At 41.2% G+C, this 17,134-nt stretch overlaps 1 protein-coding gene across 3 annotated transcripts in view; it reads left to right on the forward strand.

Moving 5' to 3' along the window:
- Nucleotides 1–8,155: 8,155 nt before the first annotated feature.
- DCLRE1C (DNA cross-link repair 1C) overlaps nt 8,156–17,134 on the forward strand; it is a 43,126-nt gene continuing 34,147 nt past the window's right edge. The window contains exon 1 of one of the 3 annotated variants that reach the window (XM_061178212.1): nt 8,156–8,438. In XM_061178212.1, the coding sequence (XP_061034195.1) occupies nt 8,330–8,438 (109 nt within the window). In that variant the 5' untranslated portion in view covers nt 8,156–8,329. The remainder of the gene's footprint in view (nt 8,439–17,134) is intronic. The other 2 variants (XM_061178202.1, XM_061178206.1) reach the window with 2 other exon arrangements.

The following is a 17,134-nucleotide window of genomic DNA, read 5'->3' on the forward strand; positions in this document are numbered from 1 at the left end:
TCCTTTGGTTGCTTAGTAGCATATTGTTTAGCTTCCAAGTGCTTGTGGTTTTTTTTCTTGTAGTTGATTTCTAGTCTCATAGCATAGTGGTAAGAAAAGATGCTTGATATGATTTCAGTTTTCTTAAATGTACTGTTGCTTGTTTTATGGCCTAGCTTGTGATCTATCCTGGAAAATGTTCATATGCACTTGAAAAAAATGTGTATTCTGCTACGTTTGGATGGAATGCTCTATAAAAATCAATTAATTAAGTCCATCTGGTCTAGTGCATCATTTAAGGCCAGTGTTTCCTTATTGATTTTCTGTCTGGATGATCTGTCTATTGATTTAACTGGGGTGTTAAAGTCCCCTATTATCATTGTGTTACTGTCTTTTCTCCCTTTATATCTGTTAATATTTGCTTTATGTATTTAGATGCTCCAACATTGTGTGTCTATGTACTTACAATTGTTATAATTTCTTCTTGGATAGACCCCTTGATCATTATGTATTATCCTTCCTTGTCTCTTGTAACAGCCTTTATTTTAAATTTATTTTGTCTGATATAAGTATTGCTACTCCGGCTTTCTTTTGATTTCCATTTGGATGGAATACCTTTTTCTATCCCCTCACTTTCAATCTGTGTGTGTCTTTAGGTCTGAAGTGACTCTTTACAGGCAGCATATATAAGAGTCTTGTTTTGATATCCAATCAGCTACTCTATGTCTTTTGATTGGAGCATTTAGTCCATTTACATTTAAGGTAATTATTGATATATATGTTCTTATTGCCATTTTGTTAATTGTTTGGGAGTTGTTTTTGTAGGTCTTTTTTTTCCTTCTTCTTTTGTTCTCTTGTGATTTGATGATTATCTTTAGTGTTATATTTGGATTCCTTTTTCCTTTTTTATGTGTATCTATTATAGATATTTGGTTTGTGGTTACCATGAGGTTTTAAAATAAATAAATAAATGTGTGTGTGTGATTGTTTTAAGTTGCTGATCTCTTAATTTCAAATGCATCTTAAACAACTCTGCATTTGTACTCTCTTCCCCTCACACTTACTATTTTTGATATCATATTTAATTTCTAACTGTTTTGTGTATCTCTTAACTGCATATTGTGGATATAGATGATTTTACTTATGTTATCTTTTAACTTTCCTACTGTCTTTGTGTGTGGATGATTCACTACCTTTACTGTATGTTTGCCTTTACTGATGAGCTTTTTGCTTTTATAATTTTCAGATTTCCAGATGTGGCCTATTCTTTTTCTCTTAGAGAAGTTCCTTTAACATTTCTTGTAAAGCTGGCTTGGTGGTGGTGAACTCTTAGCTTTTGCTTGTCTGTAAAGATTTTGACCTCTCCATCAAATCTGAATGAGAGCCTTGCTGTAGAGTATTCTTGGTTGTAGATTTTCCCCTTTCATCACTTTAAATATATTGTGCCACTCCTTCTGGCCTGCAGAATATCTGCTGAAATGTCATCTGGTAGCCTTATCAGAGTTCTCTTGTACATTACTTGTTATTTTCCCTTGCTGCTTTTAATATTCTCTCTTTATGTTTAATTTTTGCCATTTTAATTACAATGTGTCTTGGTGTGTTCCTCTTTGGGTAAATCCTGTATGGGTCTCTCTGTGCTTCCTGGACTTGGATGTCTGTTTCCTTTCCCAGGTTAGGGAAGTTTTCAGCTGCTACATCTTCAAGTATGTTCTCAGCCCCTTTATCTCTTTCTTCTTCTGGGACCCCTGTAATGTGAATATTAGTGTGCTTTATGTTTTCCCAGAGGTCTCTTAAACTGTCCTCATTTCTTTTCTTTATTTTTTTCTGTTCAGCATCAGTGATTTTCACTACTCTGTCTTCCAGGTTGCTGATTTGTTCCTTTGTATTGTTGATGCCTTCTAGTGCATTTTTCATTTCAGTTATTATATTCTTAATTTCTGGTTGTTCTTTATAGTTTCTAACTCTTTCTTAAAAACTTCTAACTTCTCACTCTGTGCATCCATTCTTCTCCCGTGTTTTTTGACCATCTTACCTATCACTACCCGGAACTCTTTCTTGGGTAGATTGCCTATCTCCACTTCACTTAGTTCTTCTTCTGGGATTTTATCTTGTTCCTTCATTTGGAACATGTTCCTCTGTCACCTCATTTTGCCTAGGTTACTGTTTTTATTTTTATGTGTCTGGTAGATTGGTTGTTTCCTGACCTTAGACAATTGGCCTTTTGTAGGAGATATCCTGTGCATCCCATCAGCACACTCCCCTCTTGTCACACGAGCTATAGGTTCCCTCTTATGAGGGCTGTTGGGTCCTTCTGTTGTGGCAGGCTGACTATGTAGGCAGGCTGGTAGGCTTGGTTGACCCCTGGTCTGGTTTGTTGCCAGGCCCTGCCTTGTATGGAGGCTGCCAGCCACTGGTTGGTAGGACCAGATCATGAGGTGGCTGACTGCAGAACCCTGTGTGTAGGGGTGGTCCTGGGGCTAGTGCTGACTCACTGGTAGGAGGAGTCTGGGTCCGGAAGACTTTGGGGCTGTTGGTACCCACTGGTGGGTGAAGCCAGGTCCTGGAGCTAGTGCCAGTCTACTGGCAGGCAGAGTTGGCTCCTGCAGTCTGGTTGCATGGCCTGGGGCCGGGGGGTGGGGGGTGGGGGGCGGGTCTCAGAGCTGGTGTCAGACTGCTGGTGGGTGGGGCTGGTTCCTGACACAGCTGGATGCAGGGTCTGGGGCATCTTGAAGCTTTTATTGGCCTGCTAGTGGGCAGGGCCAGGGCTCAGCTGGTCCCAATGCAGGGTCCGATCTCTTGGTAGGCAGGCTGGGTCCACGGGCTGTGGAGCTGTGGTTTTCTCATGACTGGTGTCTGCTCCCCGGTGGGTGAGGCTGGTCTAGAGGCTAGAGCAGGCTCGCTGGAGAGTGGAGCCAGGCTCAGGGGATTATGGGGCCAGTGCCCGCCCACTGGTGGGTGGAGCTGTGTCCTGGGCCCTCTGGTAGGCAGGGCTGTGTCCAGTAGAGGCTGGGGGCTCAGGAGGTAGTAAGGCAGCCTGTCTGCTGGCAGGTGGGACCGTGGACCCATGCAGTTAGTTGCTTGGCTTAAGACATCCCCGCACTTACCCCTGTAGGCTGTGGGGCCAGGGCAGGGCTGGGTCCTGGGACTCATAAGCTAGAGAAAGGGTTCCGTACCGGTGCTTGCCAGCGCCAGTGTCCACAAGGTAGAGCAAGCTCCTAAAAATGGCTCCAAGTGTCTGTGTCCCCAGGATGAGCTGCAGTTGCCTCCTGCCTCTCTGGGAGACTGTCCAAGATCAGCAGGTAGGTTTGACCCAGACTCCTATTAAATTACAGCTTCTGGGAATTCCCTGGTGGTCTAGTGGTTAGGACTCTGTGCTCTCACTGCCAAGGGCCCAGGTTCGATCCCTGGTTGGGGAACTAAAATCCCACAAGCCGTGCAACGCGGCCAATAAAAGAAAAACATTACAGCTTCTGCCCTGGGTCCCGGTGTGCATGAGATTTTGTGTGTGCCTTTGAAGATTGAAGTCTGTATTTCCCCCAGTCCTCTGGCACTCCCGAAAGTAAGCCCAGCTGGCCCTCAAAGGCAAATGCTCTGGGAGCCTGACATGGGGCTGGGGTCTCTCTCCCCTTTGGGAGAATCCCTGCAATTGTAATTATTTTCTCGTTTATGGGTCTCCCACCGAGGGGTATGGGACTTGACTATATCACGACCTGCCCCTCCTACTTGTCTTGTTGTGGTTCCCTCTTTATGTCTATAGTTGTAAAAGTTCTTTTCTGGTAGCTTTCAGTCTTTTTCATTGAACTTGTTCTGCAAATAGTTGTGATTTTGGTGTGTCTGTGAGAGAGGGTGAGCTCAGGGTCTTTCTACTCTGCCGTCTTGGCCAGTCTCCTCAGTTTGGTCCTTTCTTAGCTGGTTTAGCCTTGACTTCCCCCGTTAAGCCCCTATTATTTCATCCCTTTTGAGTCTGCTACTTTGGTTAAGAGGAACTATTGATATTTGCAGAGCCCAGATGGAGTGAAAGCTCATTCCAGGGACTTCAGCTGTTCTTGGCCCCAGAAGCTGAGCTCAAATTTTTCTTCTCTGCTAAATTTTTCTGATGGCCTTTTACTCCTTGCAGAAACAAGCTCTCTCCTTGGCCTCCACACTACACCCTGACACACATCCATTAACACACTTGTGTAAAACCTCTTGTGTTTATTTGTTTCCACGAGTTTCTACTTCTGCCAGCCTGTAAGCTCTTGGTAGAGCATGGCTGATTCCTTTATGTACATCCAGGTTCGAGCACAGTGACTGGCACTTAGTAAACACCCAGTAAATAGTAATACCTACCATTTATTGAGCACTTACTATTTTCTGGGGCCTTGGGTAGCCTTTACAAACCTTTTTTTTCCTAGTTGAATAATAACACTTTTTAATCAACCAGAGGATTGGGGGTAGGAAGTGAGAAGGAGAGGTAAAAGTGCTGGAGAAAAACATGTAACTAATGCAAAATAACATATATTGTGACTTAACCCCCCCCCCAAAAAACACCTTCTATTATGTGAATTAGCTGGATAGTGTCTTTTTTTTTTTTTTCGGCCGTGCCACACGACATGTGGGACGCCAGTTCCCCGACCAGGGATCGAACCTGTGCCCCCCACATTGGAAGCACGGAGTCTTAACCACTGGACCACCAGGGAAGTTGGGTAGTGTCTTCTTAATCAGTCAGCTCCTATAGAGAAGGAATATCCTTGCCAATCTTGTTTACTTTGTTCACATTCACCTATACACGCTCTAATTTTTTTTTCAAATCTATTGAGCTATAATTGAAATGCAGTAAATAGCAATATTTAGCAGCATATAATTTGATACATTTTGGCATATGTATACACCTATAAAACCACAATCAAGTTAATGATTTCCTTGGGTACCCAGGCGACTGCTGATTTGCTTTCTGTCACTTTAGATCAGTTTATAATTAGATCTTGTCTATAATTAGACAAGATCTTGTCTAATTTAGATCTTGTCTATAATTTTATTTAAATGGCATCATACAGTATGTACTCTTCTTTTGTCTGGTTTCTTTTGCTCAGCATAATTATTTTGAGACTCGTTCATGTTGTTTTGTTGTATTAACAGCTCATTCTCTTTTCCTCCCAATTTTATTGTGATATAATTGACATATAACAGTGTGTAAGTTTAAGGTGTATAACATAATGTCTTGAATCATGTATACGTGACACCAACATGATCACCACAAGTGTAGCTAACATCCATCACTTCACATACAGTTTTTGTTTTCTTGTGATGAGAACTTTTAATACCCACTTCCTCAGCAACTCTCAAGTATACAGTACAGTATTGTCAACTATAGTCGCTCTGCTGTACATTACATTCCCGTGATTTTTTCATCTTATAACTGGAAGTCTGTACCTCCTGACCACCTTCAGTCATCTCTCCCACCCCTCCCCCACCTCTGGCAACCACCAATCTGTTCTTTGTTTCTATGAGTGCAATTTCTTTAGAGTCCACATATCAGTGAGATCATATAGTAGTAAATACCCCAAATAAATAATAATAGCTAATATTTATTGAGCTCTTACAATTTTCCAGGACGTTGTGTGGACTTCATTGTTACCACCATTTTAAGATGAGAAAGCTGAGTTATGGAGAGGTTACCTTAACCAAGATCACATAAATAGTAGTGGCTCAGGTGCAGCGCTAACCAGGGCCTGTATTTTTTCTAAAAGAATAGCATAGGATACAGCAAATTTATGATGCAAGTTATTTATATTGTCAACTGAAAAAAAGAAAAGCACAACCTAGAAGTTGAGACTTCTGTTTTATTTGGCAGACTGAGGGCTTAAGCCTGGGAGACAGCCTCTCAGATGGCTCTCAGGGTCTGTTTCAAAGAGGTAAGGGAGGAGCTAGGATATATAGGAGTTTCTGCAAAAAACAAAACAACAACAACAACAAATCAGGTAGTCAAACATCAAAAAATTACTGCTAATTAAAGAAGAACCAGACATCTCAAGTTAATGACTTGAGTGCTTTTCTATGTACGGGAAGATGCAAGAGTCTGGGCTTACTGAAATTATTCCTTTGATCTGCACCGTAACTATCTAGGGCTGGTATCCTATTTTCCTCCATCCTGAATCCCCTCAGGGTGCATTGTTGGGGGGTGGTGGTAGCTGCAGTGGCTGATTTCTTGATGGCTGAAACATCGTCTGCTGACTGATATGGCAAGTGACATTCTTTATCCACACTATGGACAACGATTTATAAGTACATAAAATTAAGAAAAAGATATTCTGTACTGATTTCCTAACAAAAACTTGTATCTACCTCAATAAGTAGTTTTTAGGTATTTAACTTAAACTTAATAGCAGTTTTCTGTCCTTCTGGGACAGAATAAATTGAGGACTTGGAAGTCCAAAGAGCTTTGAGATTGCAGAAGGATAGAAATTCCCAGCTGGGGAAGGAGGACATAGCAATGACTAATCATGTTTCACTCTTTTCTTTACGAGCAACCACAAGAGGCATTTCTCCTGAGACTTAGTATCCAGGTAATTGGGCTTCTTCCGAAAGTCCATTTCATGTGTATTGTGAGGATGCCAAAGTCTAGTAAGTGACTGAATCTTCCTCTACAAGAGCCAATATTACATGTGTCTGGGCTATGCTTACCCATCTTTACTATTTTATACCCTATCTCTTAATCCTGACTCTCTGTTTGCCTTTATTCTCTTGTACTGTATCCATTGTTTAGAGGAGGGAATAAACACGGGGACAAATAAATAAGAATATGAGCCTTATCTTGACCTGTGTGGCCAGGAGCTTCATTGTCAGAGGTAGACACACTGGATTCTGCAAATACCAGGCTCAGTGCAAGATTTGGTTTTAGGTATAGACAGCCTAGTCACAGCGACAGCCTTCTTTTATCCTATGACAAACCATCTTATACCAAATCAAAGGCGTTGGCAATGTATACTAGCAGGGTATTTTACTCAGATTAGTGACGATGGTGTCCACACCTCCCCCCCTCTTCTCCCCTCCCTCTGCCTCCTCTTCCTTTCCTCCCGCTCCTCCTTAACATTTCACCAGAATCTGTATTTGAATAGAACTGGCTGCCATGGCTGCAGGGAACACGCCGATATTCTCTGAGGGTGGCATTCTGATTCTTGTTTTCCCTAGCTAGAATGCATTGTTACTGGATTTATTCCTTCATTACCTTGTGTCTCTGTGGAAACATTTACTTACCACGTTCTGCAAAGTTCTTGTTTCCAAATAGATTGAAAATGACTCGTAGGCGCATCGTAGTCGTCTCCGTCATCACGGCAGGGCTTGTTCGGTGCTGTGCACAAAGTAGGACCTCAAGTATTGGAGTTGTGATTAATAATACTGTGGTGTCTAAGGAGACTTGCTGCTAAGGGGTGCGGGTAATGCCATTGTGACTATTCGGTGAATGTTAATACTTTAGCAAACCTTTTCATAAAGTTGCTTTGGTGGTGAAAAAATTCCAGACCTTTCTCCCATTACCCTACCTTTTTTTTTTTCCTTTTATACATCTTTCTAACTTCCAAAAGAAAAAAAAAAGTTAAAAAAAGAAAAAAGTCAAAAGGGGTGGAGGTAGGGGAGACTAGCAGCTCAGCTCTCCTTGGGATCTTTACTTATCTACCCTAAGATCATTCATCTGAGCTGTGATCATCAGGGATCGTGGATTTACTCCGTTTGTAGATTACGTATAAATGAAAGCAGGGACTAAGTTTTCGAATCTACCACAAGCCTGATACCGTTTTCTCACACAATCCTGACAGTTATCCTATATGGTAGACATTGGGAAGGGACAAGAAAGAAGAAGAGAAGCAAAAGAAGGCTTGCAAAATCGCAGCGGACAAGCAGGAAGTGGAATGCATCCGATTTCAAAGCCAAGCTCCGCATCCCGCTTCGCATCCCTGGGTGGAGCCGCCTGTTCTGGGTGTCGTCTCCCTTGGCGTTCTCGTTCCTGCACAGACACGGGCAACTCTTCACCAGAGCGACACCGTGTTGTGTCAAGGTATCCGGGAGGAGACTCACTCCTCGCGCTGCACCCTAGATTCCTCCACCCGGCCTCCCAGCTCTGAGCGCAGGGCAGCCCCGTTAGTTGGTTTCAACCCGCAGGTCGCGGGCTGCGGGAACTGACTGCAAGCTCCTTGGCCTGCCCCCCTCCCGCCCCCCGGGCCGCGGGGCTGATCTGATTGGACGTGGCTGCGCCCGGCCGGCCAATGGTGAGGCGGCGGCAGCTTCCCGGAAGTGGCGGCGCGGCCGGCGGCGGCGGCGGGGGCTTCCGTTGCTTTCTAGGCAGGCGGCCAGTCCGCCCGGGTTGGCGGACGCAATGAGCTGCTTCGAGGGGCAGATGGCCGAGTATCCAACCATCTCCATAGACCGCTTCGACCGGGAGAACCTGAGGGCCCGCGCCTACTTCCTGTCCCACTGCCACAAAGGTGAGCGAGCGTAGCGCGCCGCCCCGTCCCGGGGAGCCGGGCTGCGCGGGTTCGGGCCCCGCGGGGAGGTCGCCCAGGGGCTGGAGGGAGGGAAGGCGGGGGTCGGGGTCCTGCAGGAGAGAGTTCAGGCTTTGGGGGGCCAGGGGAGAGACTAGCGACTCACCTTGTCCCGGCGGGCTCTTCAGCCCGTCTGACGCTTTAACTCCTCATCGGTACCGCGGGACAGAACAGCGACCCCCAGTTGTCACTGACCCAGTCCACTTTGATCAGGCACAACTATTCGAGTTTGGGGAAGCTCTCCCAAGGCCCAATAGTCAGAGGTTGGCAAGGATTACTTAGTTCTTCCCCCATATCCTCGCGATCATGTTATAAAGATAAGTTTAGATGAAATTGTGCCATACCCACAGACATTGATTAGCAAGCATGCACGCACTCAAATTAAACATTCTGTCTGTAAGCTCGGCGAAGTGCAAGCTCCGCCTCCTGATAGATGTTCTTTGCCCCTATGAAGGGTTCATTTTGGTCTAGAGGCAGGATGCAGTTTACTTTACAGACGGCCAGGTCAGGCAACCAGAATACCAAGATTTCACAGCTGGGGGCGGTTAGGACTTAAGCTTGGAGCATCACCCCCTAATGATATGGTCCCGAGGCTAGATGCTCCAGGCAAGACTGGAGCGTCTCTAAAACATTTTAGCCAGTCTCCAGAGCTGGAGTACCACTAATTTCACAACCACTGTCCATTTTTAACATCTGGTATGCTGACTGACACGTCACTAACTTCACCTATGAAAACAGGTTTAATATTCATTGTGCTAATTAGCACAGCCTTGGGCATTTACCAGAGATGAAGCTTAACTGAAGCGTTCTAGAAGCTGCCTCTTGGAGTGTGGACTCCCAGAGTAGCTTAAGTAGGATGCCCCCAACCCCTCTTTTGAGGAGTGACTCAGATACATATTCACGTATATATCACACGGTGTGATTTTAAAGTAAATTACAGATATCAAAACATGCCCTTCATCACACAGTTGGTGTAAAGATCAGCTGTTGTCTTGTGTGTGGAATCACTCACTTTAACCTGGTGTAAATCATTGAAATTTCTGCTTTTGGGAAATGCCTCTGCTTTCCGGTTCTAAGTCCCTAATTCTCTCTTTAATGATGAAAATCTGGACCTCCTCTATCGATTTGCTAAAAAAGCACATGAGCCTCTGTGAGGGTCTTTCTGCTTCTTTTTGAGGACAATATTTTTGTTTTTGTCTTGTTTTTCATTGAGAAGCCACTGCTGGATGAGGATATTTTTACCTTTTGTGTTGAGTCTACCAGCATTTCTGAACTCACATGTGGTGGCCACAATTAAAGAATGGATTTGGGGCTTGGCCTTCATGTTTTGGAGTAGTGAGTTTGGAGAATGAGTTCATCTAGAGGAATTTGTTTGTTTTTGTATTTGTGTATTTATATTATTTATTGATTTTATTTTTTAAATTGAAGTGTAGTTGTGAAGTCAGCATCATTAATTTGTACATTAAGCAAGACTCTCTCCTGTCCAGCAGTGTATAATAACTTTTCCTGTGTTCTAATCCCACGTGGGTCTGTTTTCCCAATGAGGATGTAAACTGATCAAGGGCAAGAACTCAACTTCTGCTTTCTGAGGTTTGCCACATTACCTATTGGTGGTTTTTAACCTTTTTGGGAAACAAGACTTCTTTGGATGTGCCATGGACTGAATTGTGTCCCCCCCAATTCATATATTGAATCCCTAACCCCCAGTGTGACTGTATTTGGAGAAAGGGCTTTTAGGAGGTGATTAAGGTTAAATGAGGTCATAAGGGTGGGGTCCTAATTTGATAGGATTGGTGGCCTTCGAAGAAAAGGAAGAGAGATCTCTCTCCCTCCACATACACAGTGAGGAAAGGCCATGTGAGCACACAGCAAGAAGGTGGCTATTTATAAGGCAGGAGGAGAGGCCTCACCAGAAACCAACCTTGGCACCTTGATCTTGGACTTTAGCTTCCAGAACTGTTAGAAATACATTCTGTTTAAGCCACCCAGTCTGTGATATTTTGTTATTGCAGCCTGAGCTGACTAATATAGAATATCTGACAAGGTCTATGGACTCTTGTTAAAAAAAATGCACATGAACACGTTAACATCACATTTTGATAAAAGTTGAGGTGGGCCGTGGACCCGCTTGATGCCTCTTTATGGCCCATCTGGAACCCAGCGCTGTGCTCAGGGCAGACTTGACTAAGCACCAGTGAGGCCTGGAGGACACGAGGGGACCCATGGCCCGAGATAGTGGCCCAGCGTGGGGGAGGACCCCTTCTGGAGACAACTTAAGATGATTTATTCTGGTCAAGGAAAAGGAAAAAGGCCCGGGAAGGGAGATGCTGGGTGCAGTCCTAGCATCACAAAGTAAACTCCCCAGATTCCCTTGACTGGGGTGGTGGGATGGGGTGTCTTGATGGGACAGGGTGCTGCGCACTGAGGTAGTTTGGAAGCCTGGAGCAGAGTCCTGAGTCAGCCTTGTGTTTGCCGTGACTCAGACTCTCTGGAAACCCCGATAAGGGAGAGTCCTGCCCTGGGATGCACTCATTGGCCCTAAAGCCTGGACCAGGAGTGACCTGAGGAGATGCACACTGTGAGGGGGCAGGTGGACCGTCCTGTGGCAGCACGTGTTCGGCCAACGTCACCCACTTGAGGTGCGGTGATGGCCTTGTTTTCAAGAGTTAAGGATTGTCACATATAAATTTGAGGGCACATGTGTTGGTGGTAATTAGGATAATTAGATTTTTTTCTTGTGGGTTATTGTTAGGCTGTTTAACATTGTCTCCCCATCAACCCAGCTGGACTGCCTTTGCCGTTTGCCTTCATCAAGGGTGGTAACAGGCAGTGTTTACATAAATTAATCAAAATGCAAATGAAAGTCATTTTTGGTAAATGATTTGAGGAGGAAAAGACTTTCAAAATAATCTATTTGGTTATAGCTTTTTTTTTTTTAAAGTAAAATTAACTTTCCAGCAGCATTTATGTATTAATCTTAAAACAGCTGGAGAAAAGTTATATAGAGAAAATAATTTTGTATAATTAGCTTTAAACTTTTAAACTTATTATCAGTTTTTAGAAAACTTATAATGAAGATTGTTAATTCGTGGTTAGACAGCAGTTTTCATGGCTGAATAATATTTCATTGTGCATATATACCACATCTTCTTTATGCATTCATTCATTGATGGACACTTAGGTTGTTTCCATGTCTTGGCTATTGTAAATAATGCTGCAATGAACCTGGGGGTGCAGATATCTTTTTGAGTTAGTGTTTTTGTTTTCTTCAGTTAAATACCCAGACGTGGAATTGCTGGATCATATGATAGTTCTGTTTTTAATTTTTTGAGGAACCTCCATACTGTTTTCCATAGTGGCTGCACCAGTTTACATTCCCACCAACAGTGCACAAGGGTTCCCATTTCTCCACATCCTTTTCAACATTTGTTATTTTTCTTTTTGATAATAGCCAGTCTAATGGGTGTGAGGTGGTATCTCTTTGTGGTTTTGATTTGCATTTCCCTGATGATTAATGACGTGGAACATCTTTTCATGTGCCCGTTGGCCATCTGTATGTCTTGGGAAAAATGTCTATTCAGATCTGCCCATTAAAAACATCAGATTTTTTTTTGCTGTTGAGTTGTATGAGTTTTTATATATTTTGGATATTAGTCCCTTATCAGATACATGATTTGCAAATGTTTTCTCCTATTCAGTAGGTTTTTTCATTTCATTGATGCTTTCCTTTGCTGTGCAAAACCTTTTTAATTTGATGTAGTTTGCTTAGTTTTGCTTTTGGTGTCATATTCAAAAGATCACCACCAAGACCTATGTCAAGGAGCTTACTGCCTATGTTTTCTTCTAGAAATTTTATGGTTTCAGATCTTGCATTCAAGTCTTTAATATATTTTGAGTTAATTTTTGTGTATGGTATAAGATAATGGTTAGGTTTCATTCTTTTGCATGTGGCTGTCCAGTTTTCCTAACACCATTTATTGAAGAGACTGTCCTTTCCGCATCATATATTCTTGGTTTCTTTATCATAAATTCTCAATAATTGACACTATATGTGTGGCTTTATTTCTGGGCTTGCTATTCTGTTCTGTTGATCCATGTGTTTTTATGCCAGTACCATACTGTTTTAATTACTATACATTTGAAACAATACATTTTGTAACCAGGGAGCATGTCTCCAGTTTTGTTTTTTTCCAAGATTGCTTGGGCTATTTGGGGTTCTTTTGTGGTTCTATACAAATTTTATGATTTTTTGTTCTATTTCTATGAAAAATGCCATTGGAATTTTGATATGGGTTGCACTGAACCTGTTGATTGCTTTGGGTAGTATGGACAATTTAACAATATTGATTCTTTCAATCTTTGAGCGTGGAATAGCCTTCCATTTATTTGTGTCATCAATTTCTTTTATTAGTGCTTGTAGTTTTCAATATACAGGTCTTTACTTCCTTGGTTAAATTTATTCCTACATATTTTATTCTTTTTGATGTAGTTGTGAATGGGATTGTTTTCTTAATTTCTCTTTCTGATGGTTATTTGTGTGTAGAAATGCAACAGATTTCTGTGTGTTGATATCCTGCAACTTTACTGAATCCCTTTATTCTAACAGTTTTTTGTTTTTAATAGATCTTTATTGGAGTATAATTGCTTCACAATATTGTGTTAGTTTCTGTTGCACAACAAAGCGAATCAGCCATATGCATACACATGTCCCCATATCCCTTCCCTTTTGAGACTCCTTCCCATCCTCCCTATCCCACCCCTCTAGGTCATCACAAAGCACCAAGCTGATCTCCCTGTGCTATGCTGCTGCTTTCCACTAGCTAACTATTTTACATTCGGTAGTGTATATATGTTTGTTTGTTGGTTTTTTTTTTGAACTTTCGAATTTTATTTATTTTTTTATACAGCAGGTTCTTATTAGTTATCCATTTTATACATATTAGTGTATATATGTCAATCCCAATCTCCCAATTCGGTAGTATATATATGTTGATGCTACTCTCACTTTGCCCCAGCTTCCCCCTCCCACCCCATGTCCTCAAGTTCATTCTCTATGTCTCCATCTTTATTCCTGCCCTGCCACTAGGTTCATCAGTACCGGTTTTTTAGATTACATATATATGTGTTAGCATGTGTTATTTGTTTTTCTCTTTCTGACTTACTTCACTCTGTATGACAGACTTAGGTCCATCCACCTCACCACAAATAACTCAATGTTGTCCCTTTTTATGGCTGAGCAATATTCCATCGTACATATGTGCCACATCTTCTTTATCCATTCATCTGTCAATGGGCATTTAGGTTGGTTCCATGTCCTGGCTATTGTAAATAGAGCTGCAGTGAACATTGTGGTACATGACTGTTTTTGAATTATGGTTTTCTCAGGGTATATGCCTAATAGTGGGATTGCTGGGTCGTATGGTAGTTCTATTTTTAGTTTTTTAAGGAACCTCCATACTGTTCTCCATAGTGGTTGTATCAATTTACATACCCACAAACAGTGCAGGAGGGTTCCCTTTTCACCACACCCTTTCCAGCATTTATTGTTTCTAGATTTTTTGATAATGGCCATTCTGACTGGCATGAGGGGATACCTCACTGTAGTTTTGATTTGCGTTTCTCTGATAATTAGTGATGTTGAGCATCTTTTCATGTGCCTCTTGGCCATCTGTATGTCTTCTTTGCTGAAATGTCTATTTAGGTCTTCTGCCCATTTTTTAACTGGATTGTTTGTTTTTTTGATATTGAGCTCCATGAGCTGTATGTATATTTTGGAGATTAATCCTTTGTCTGTTGTTTTCATTTGCAAATATTTTCTCCCATTCTGAGGGTTGTCTTTATGTCTTGTTTATGGTTTCCTTTGCTGTGCAAAAGCTTTTAAGTTTAATTAAGTCCTATTTGTTTATTTTTGTTTTTATTTCCATTACTCTAGGAGGTGGGTCAAAAAAGATCTTGCTGTGGTTTATGTCAAAGTGTGTTCTTCCTATAGCCTCCTCTAAGAGTTTTATAGTGTCTGGTCTTACCTTTACATCTTTAATCCATTTGGAATTTATTTTTGTCTATGGTGTTAGGTAGTGTTCTAATTTCATTCTTTTACATGTAGCTGTCCAGTTTTCCCAGCACCACTTATTGAAGAGGCTGTCTTTTCTCCATTGTATGTTCTTGCCTCCTTTGTTGTAAATTAGGTGACCATATGTGTGTGGGTTTATCTCTGGGCATTCTATCCTGTACCATTGATCTATATTTCTGTTTTTGTGCCAGTACCAAACTGTCTTGATTACTGTAGCTTTGTAGTATAGTTTGAAGTCAGGGAGCCTGATTCCTCCAACTCCATTTTTCTTTCTCAAGATTGCTTTGGCTATTCGGGGTCTTTTGTGTTTCCATACGAACCGTAAATTTTTTTATAATTCTGTGAAGAATGCCATTGGTAGTTTGATAGGGATTGCATTGAATCTGTAGATTGCTTTGGGTAGTATAGTCATTTTCACAATATTGATTCTTCCAATCCAAGAACATGGTATCTTTCTCCATCTGTTTATGTCATCTTTGATTTCTTTCATCAGTGTTTTATAGTTTTCTGAGTACAAGTCTTTCGCCTCCTTAGGCAGGTTTATTCCTAAGTATTTTATTTTTTTGTTGCAGTGGTAAATGGGAGTGTTTCCTTAATTTCTCTTTCTGATTTTTCATTGTTGGTATATAGGAATGCAAGAGATTTCTGTGCATTAATTTTGTATCCTGCAACCTTACCAAATTCATTGATTAGTTCTAGTAGTTTTCTTGTGGCATCTTGAGGATTTTCTATGTATAGTATCATGTCATCGGCAAACAGTGACAGTTTTACTTCTTTTCCAATTTGTATTCCTTTTATTTCTTTTTCTTCTCTGATTGCTGTGGCTAGGACTTCCAAAACTATGTTGAATAAGAGTGGTGAGAGTGGACATCCTTGTCTTGTTCCTGATCTTAGTGGAAATGCTTTCAGTTTTTCACCATCGAGTATGATGCTTGCTGTGGGTTTGTCATATGTGGCCTTTATTATGTTGAGGTAGGTTCCCTCTATGCCCATTTTCTGGAGAGTTTTTATCATAAATGGGTGTTGAATTTTGTCAAAAGCTTTTTCTGCATTTACTGAGATGATCATATGGTTTTTATTCCTTAATTTGTTAATGTGGTGTATCACATTGATTGATTTGCGTACATTGAAGAATCCTTGCATCCCTGGGATAAATCCCACTTGATCATGGTGTATGATCCTCTTAATGTGCTGTTGGATTCTGTTTGCTAGTATTTTGTTCAGGATTTTTGCATCTATGTTCATCAGGGATATTGGTCTATAATTTTCTTTTTTTGTGATATCTTCTTCTGGTTTTGGTATCAAGGTGATGGTGGCTTTGTAGAATGAATGTGGGAGTGTCCCTCCCTCTGTAATTTTTTGGAAGAGTTTGAGAAGGATGGGTGTTAGCTCTTCTCTAAATGTTTGATAGAATTCGCCTGTGAAGCCATCTGGTCCTGGACTTTTGTTTGTTGGAAGATTTTTAATTACAGTTTCAATTTCATTACTTGTGATAGGTCTGTATATATTTTCTAATTCTTCCTTTTTCAGCCTTGGAAAATTGTACCTTTCCAAGAATTTGTCCATTTCTTTGTGGTTGTCCATTTTATTGGCATATAGTTGTTTGTAGTAGTCTCTTATAATCCTTTGTATTTCGGCAGTGTCAGTTGTGATTTCTCCTTTTTCGTTTCTAATTTTATTGATTTGCGTCCTCTCCCTTTTTTTCCTTGATGAGTCTGGCTAAGGGTTTATCAATTTTTTTTATCTTCTCAAAGAACCAGCTTTTAGTTTTATTGATCTTTGTGATTGTTTTCTTCGTTTCTATTTCATTTATTTCTGCTCTGATCTTTATGATTTCTTTCCTTCTACTGACTTTGGGTTTTCCTTGTTCTTCTTTCTCTAGTTGTTTTAAGTGTAGGGTTAGATTATTTATTTGAGATTTTTCTTGTTTCTTGAGGTGAGATTGAATTGCTATAAACTTCCCTCTTAGAACTGCTTTTGCTGCGTCCCATAGGTTTTGGGTCGTTGTGTTTTCGTTGTCATTTGTTTCTATGTATTTTTTAATTTCTTCTTTGATTTCTTCAGTGATGTCTTGGTTATTTAGTAGTGCACTGTTTAGCCTCCATGTATTTGTGTTTTTTACAGTTTTTTTGCTGTAATTGATTTCCAATCTCATAGTGTTGTGGTCAGAAAAGATGCTTGAACTATTTCAATTTTCTTAAATTTTCCGAGGCTTGATTTGTCACCCAAGATGTGATCCATCCTGGAGAATGTTCCGTGTGCACTTGAGAAGAAAGTGTATTCTGCCACTTTTGGGTGGAATGTTCTATAAATATCAATTAGATCTATCTGATATATTGTGTCATTTAAAGCTTGTGTTTTCTGATTTATTTTCTGTTTGGATGATCTGTCCATTGGTGTAAGTGGGGTGTTAAAGTCCCCTACTGTTAATGTGTTACTGTCTATTTCTCCTTTCATGGTTGTTAGCATTTGCCTTATGTATTGAGGTGCTCCTGTGTTGGGTGCATATACATTATAATTGTTATGTCTTCTTCTTGGATTGATCCTTTGATCATTATGTAGTGTCCCT

Source organism: Eubalaena glacialis, chromosome 2, assembly GCF_028564815.1.
Source record: "Eubalaena glacialis isolate mEubGla1 chromosome 2, mEubGla1.1.hap2.+ XY, whole genome shotgun sequence".
NCBI classification, from domain to species: Eukaryota; Metazoa; Chordata; class Mammalia; order Artiodactyla; family Balaenidae; genus Eubalaena; species Eubalaena glacialis.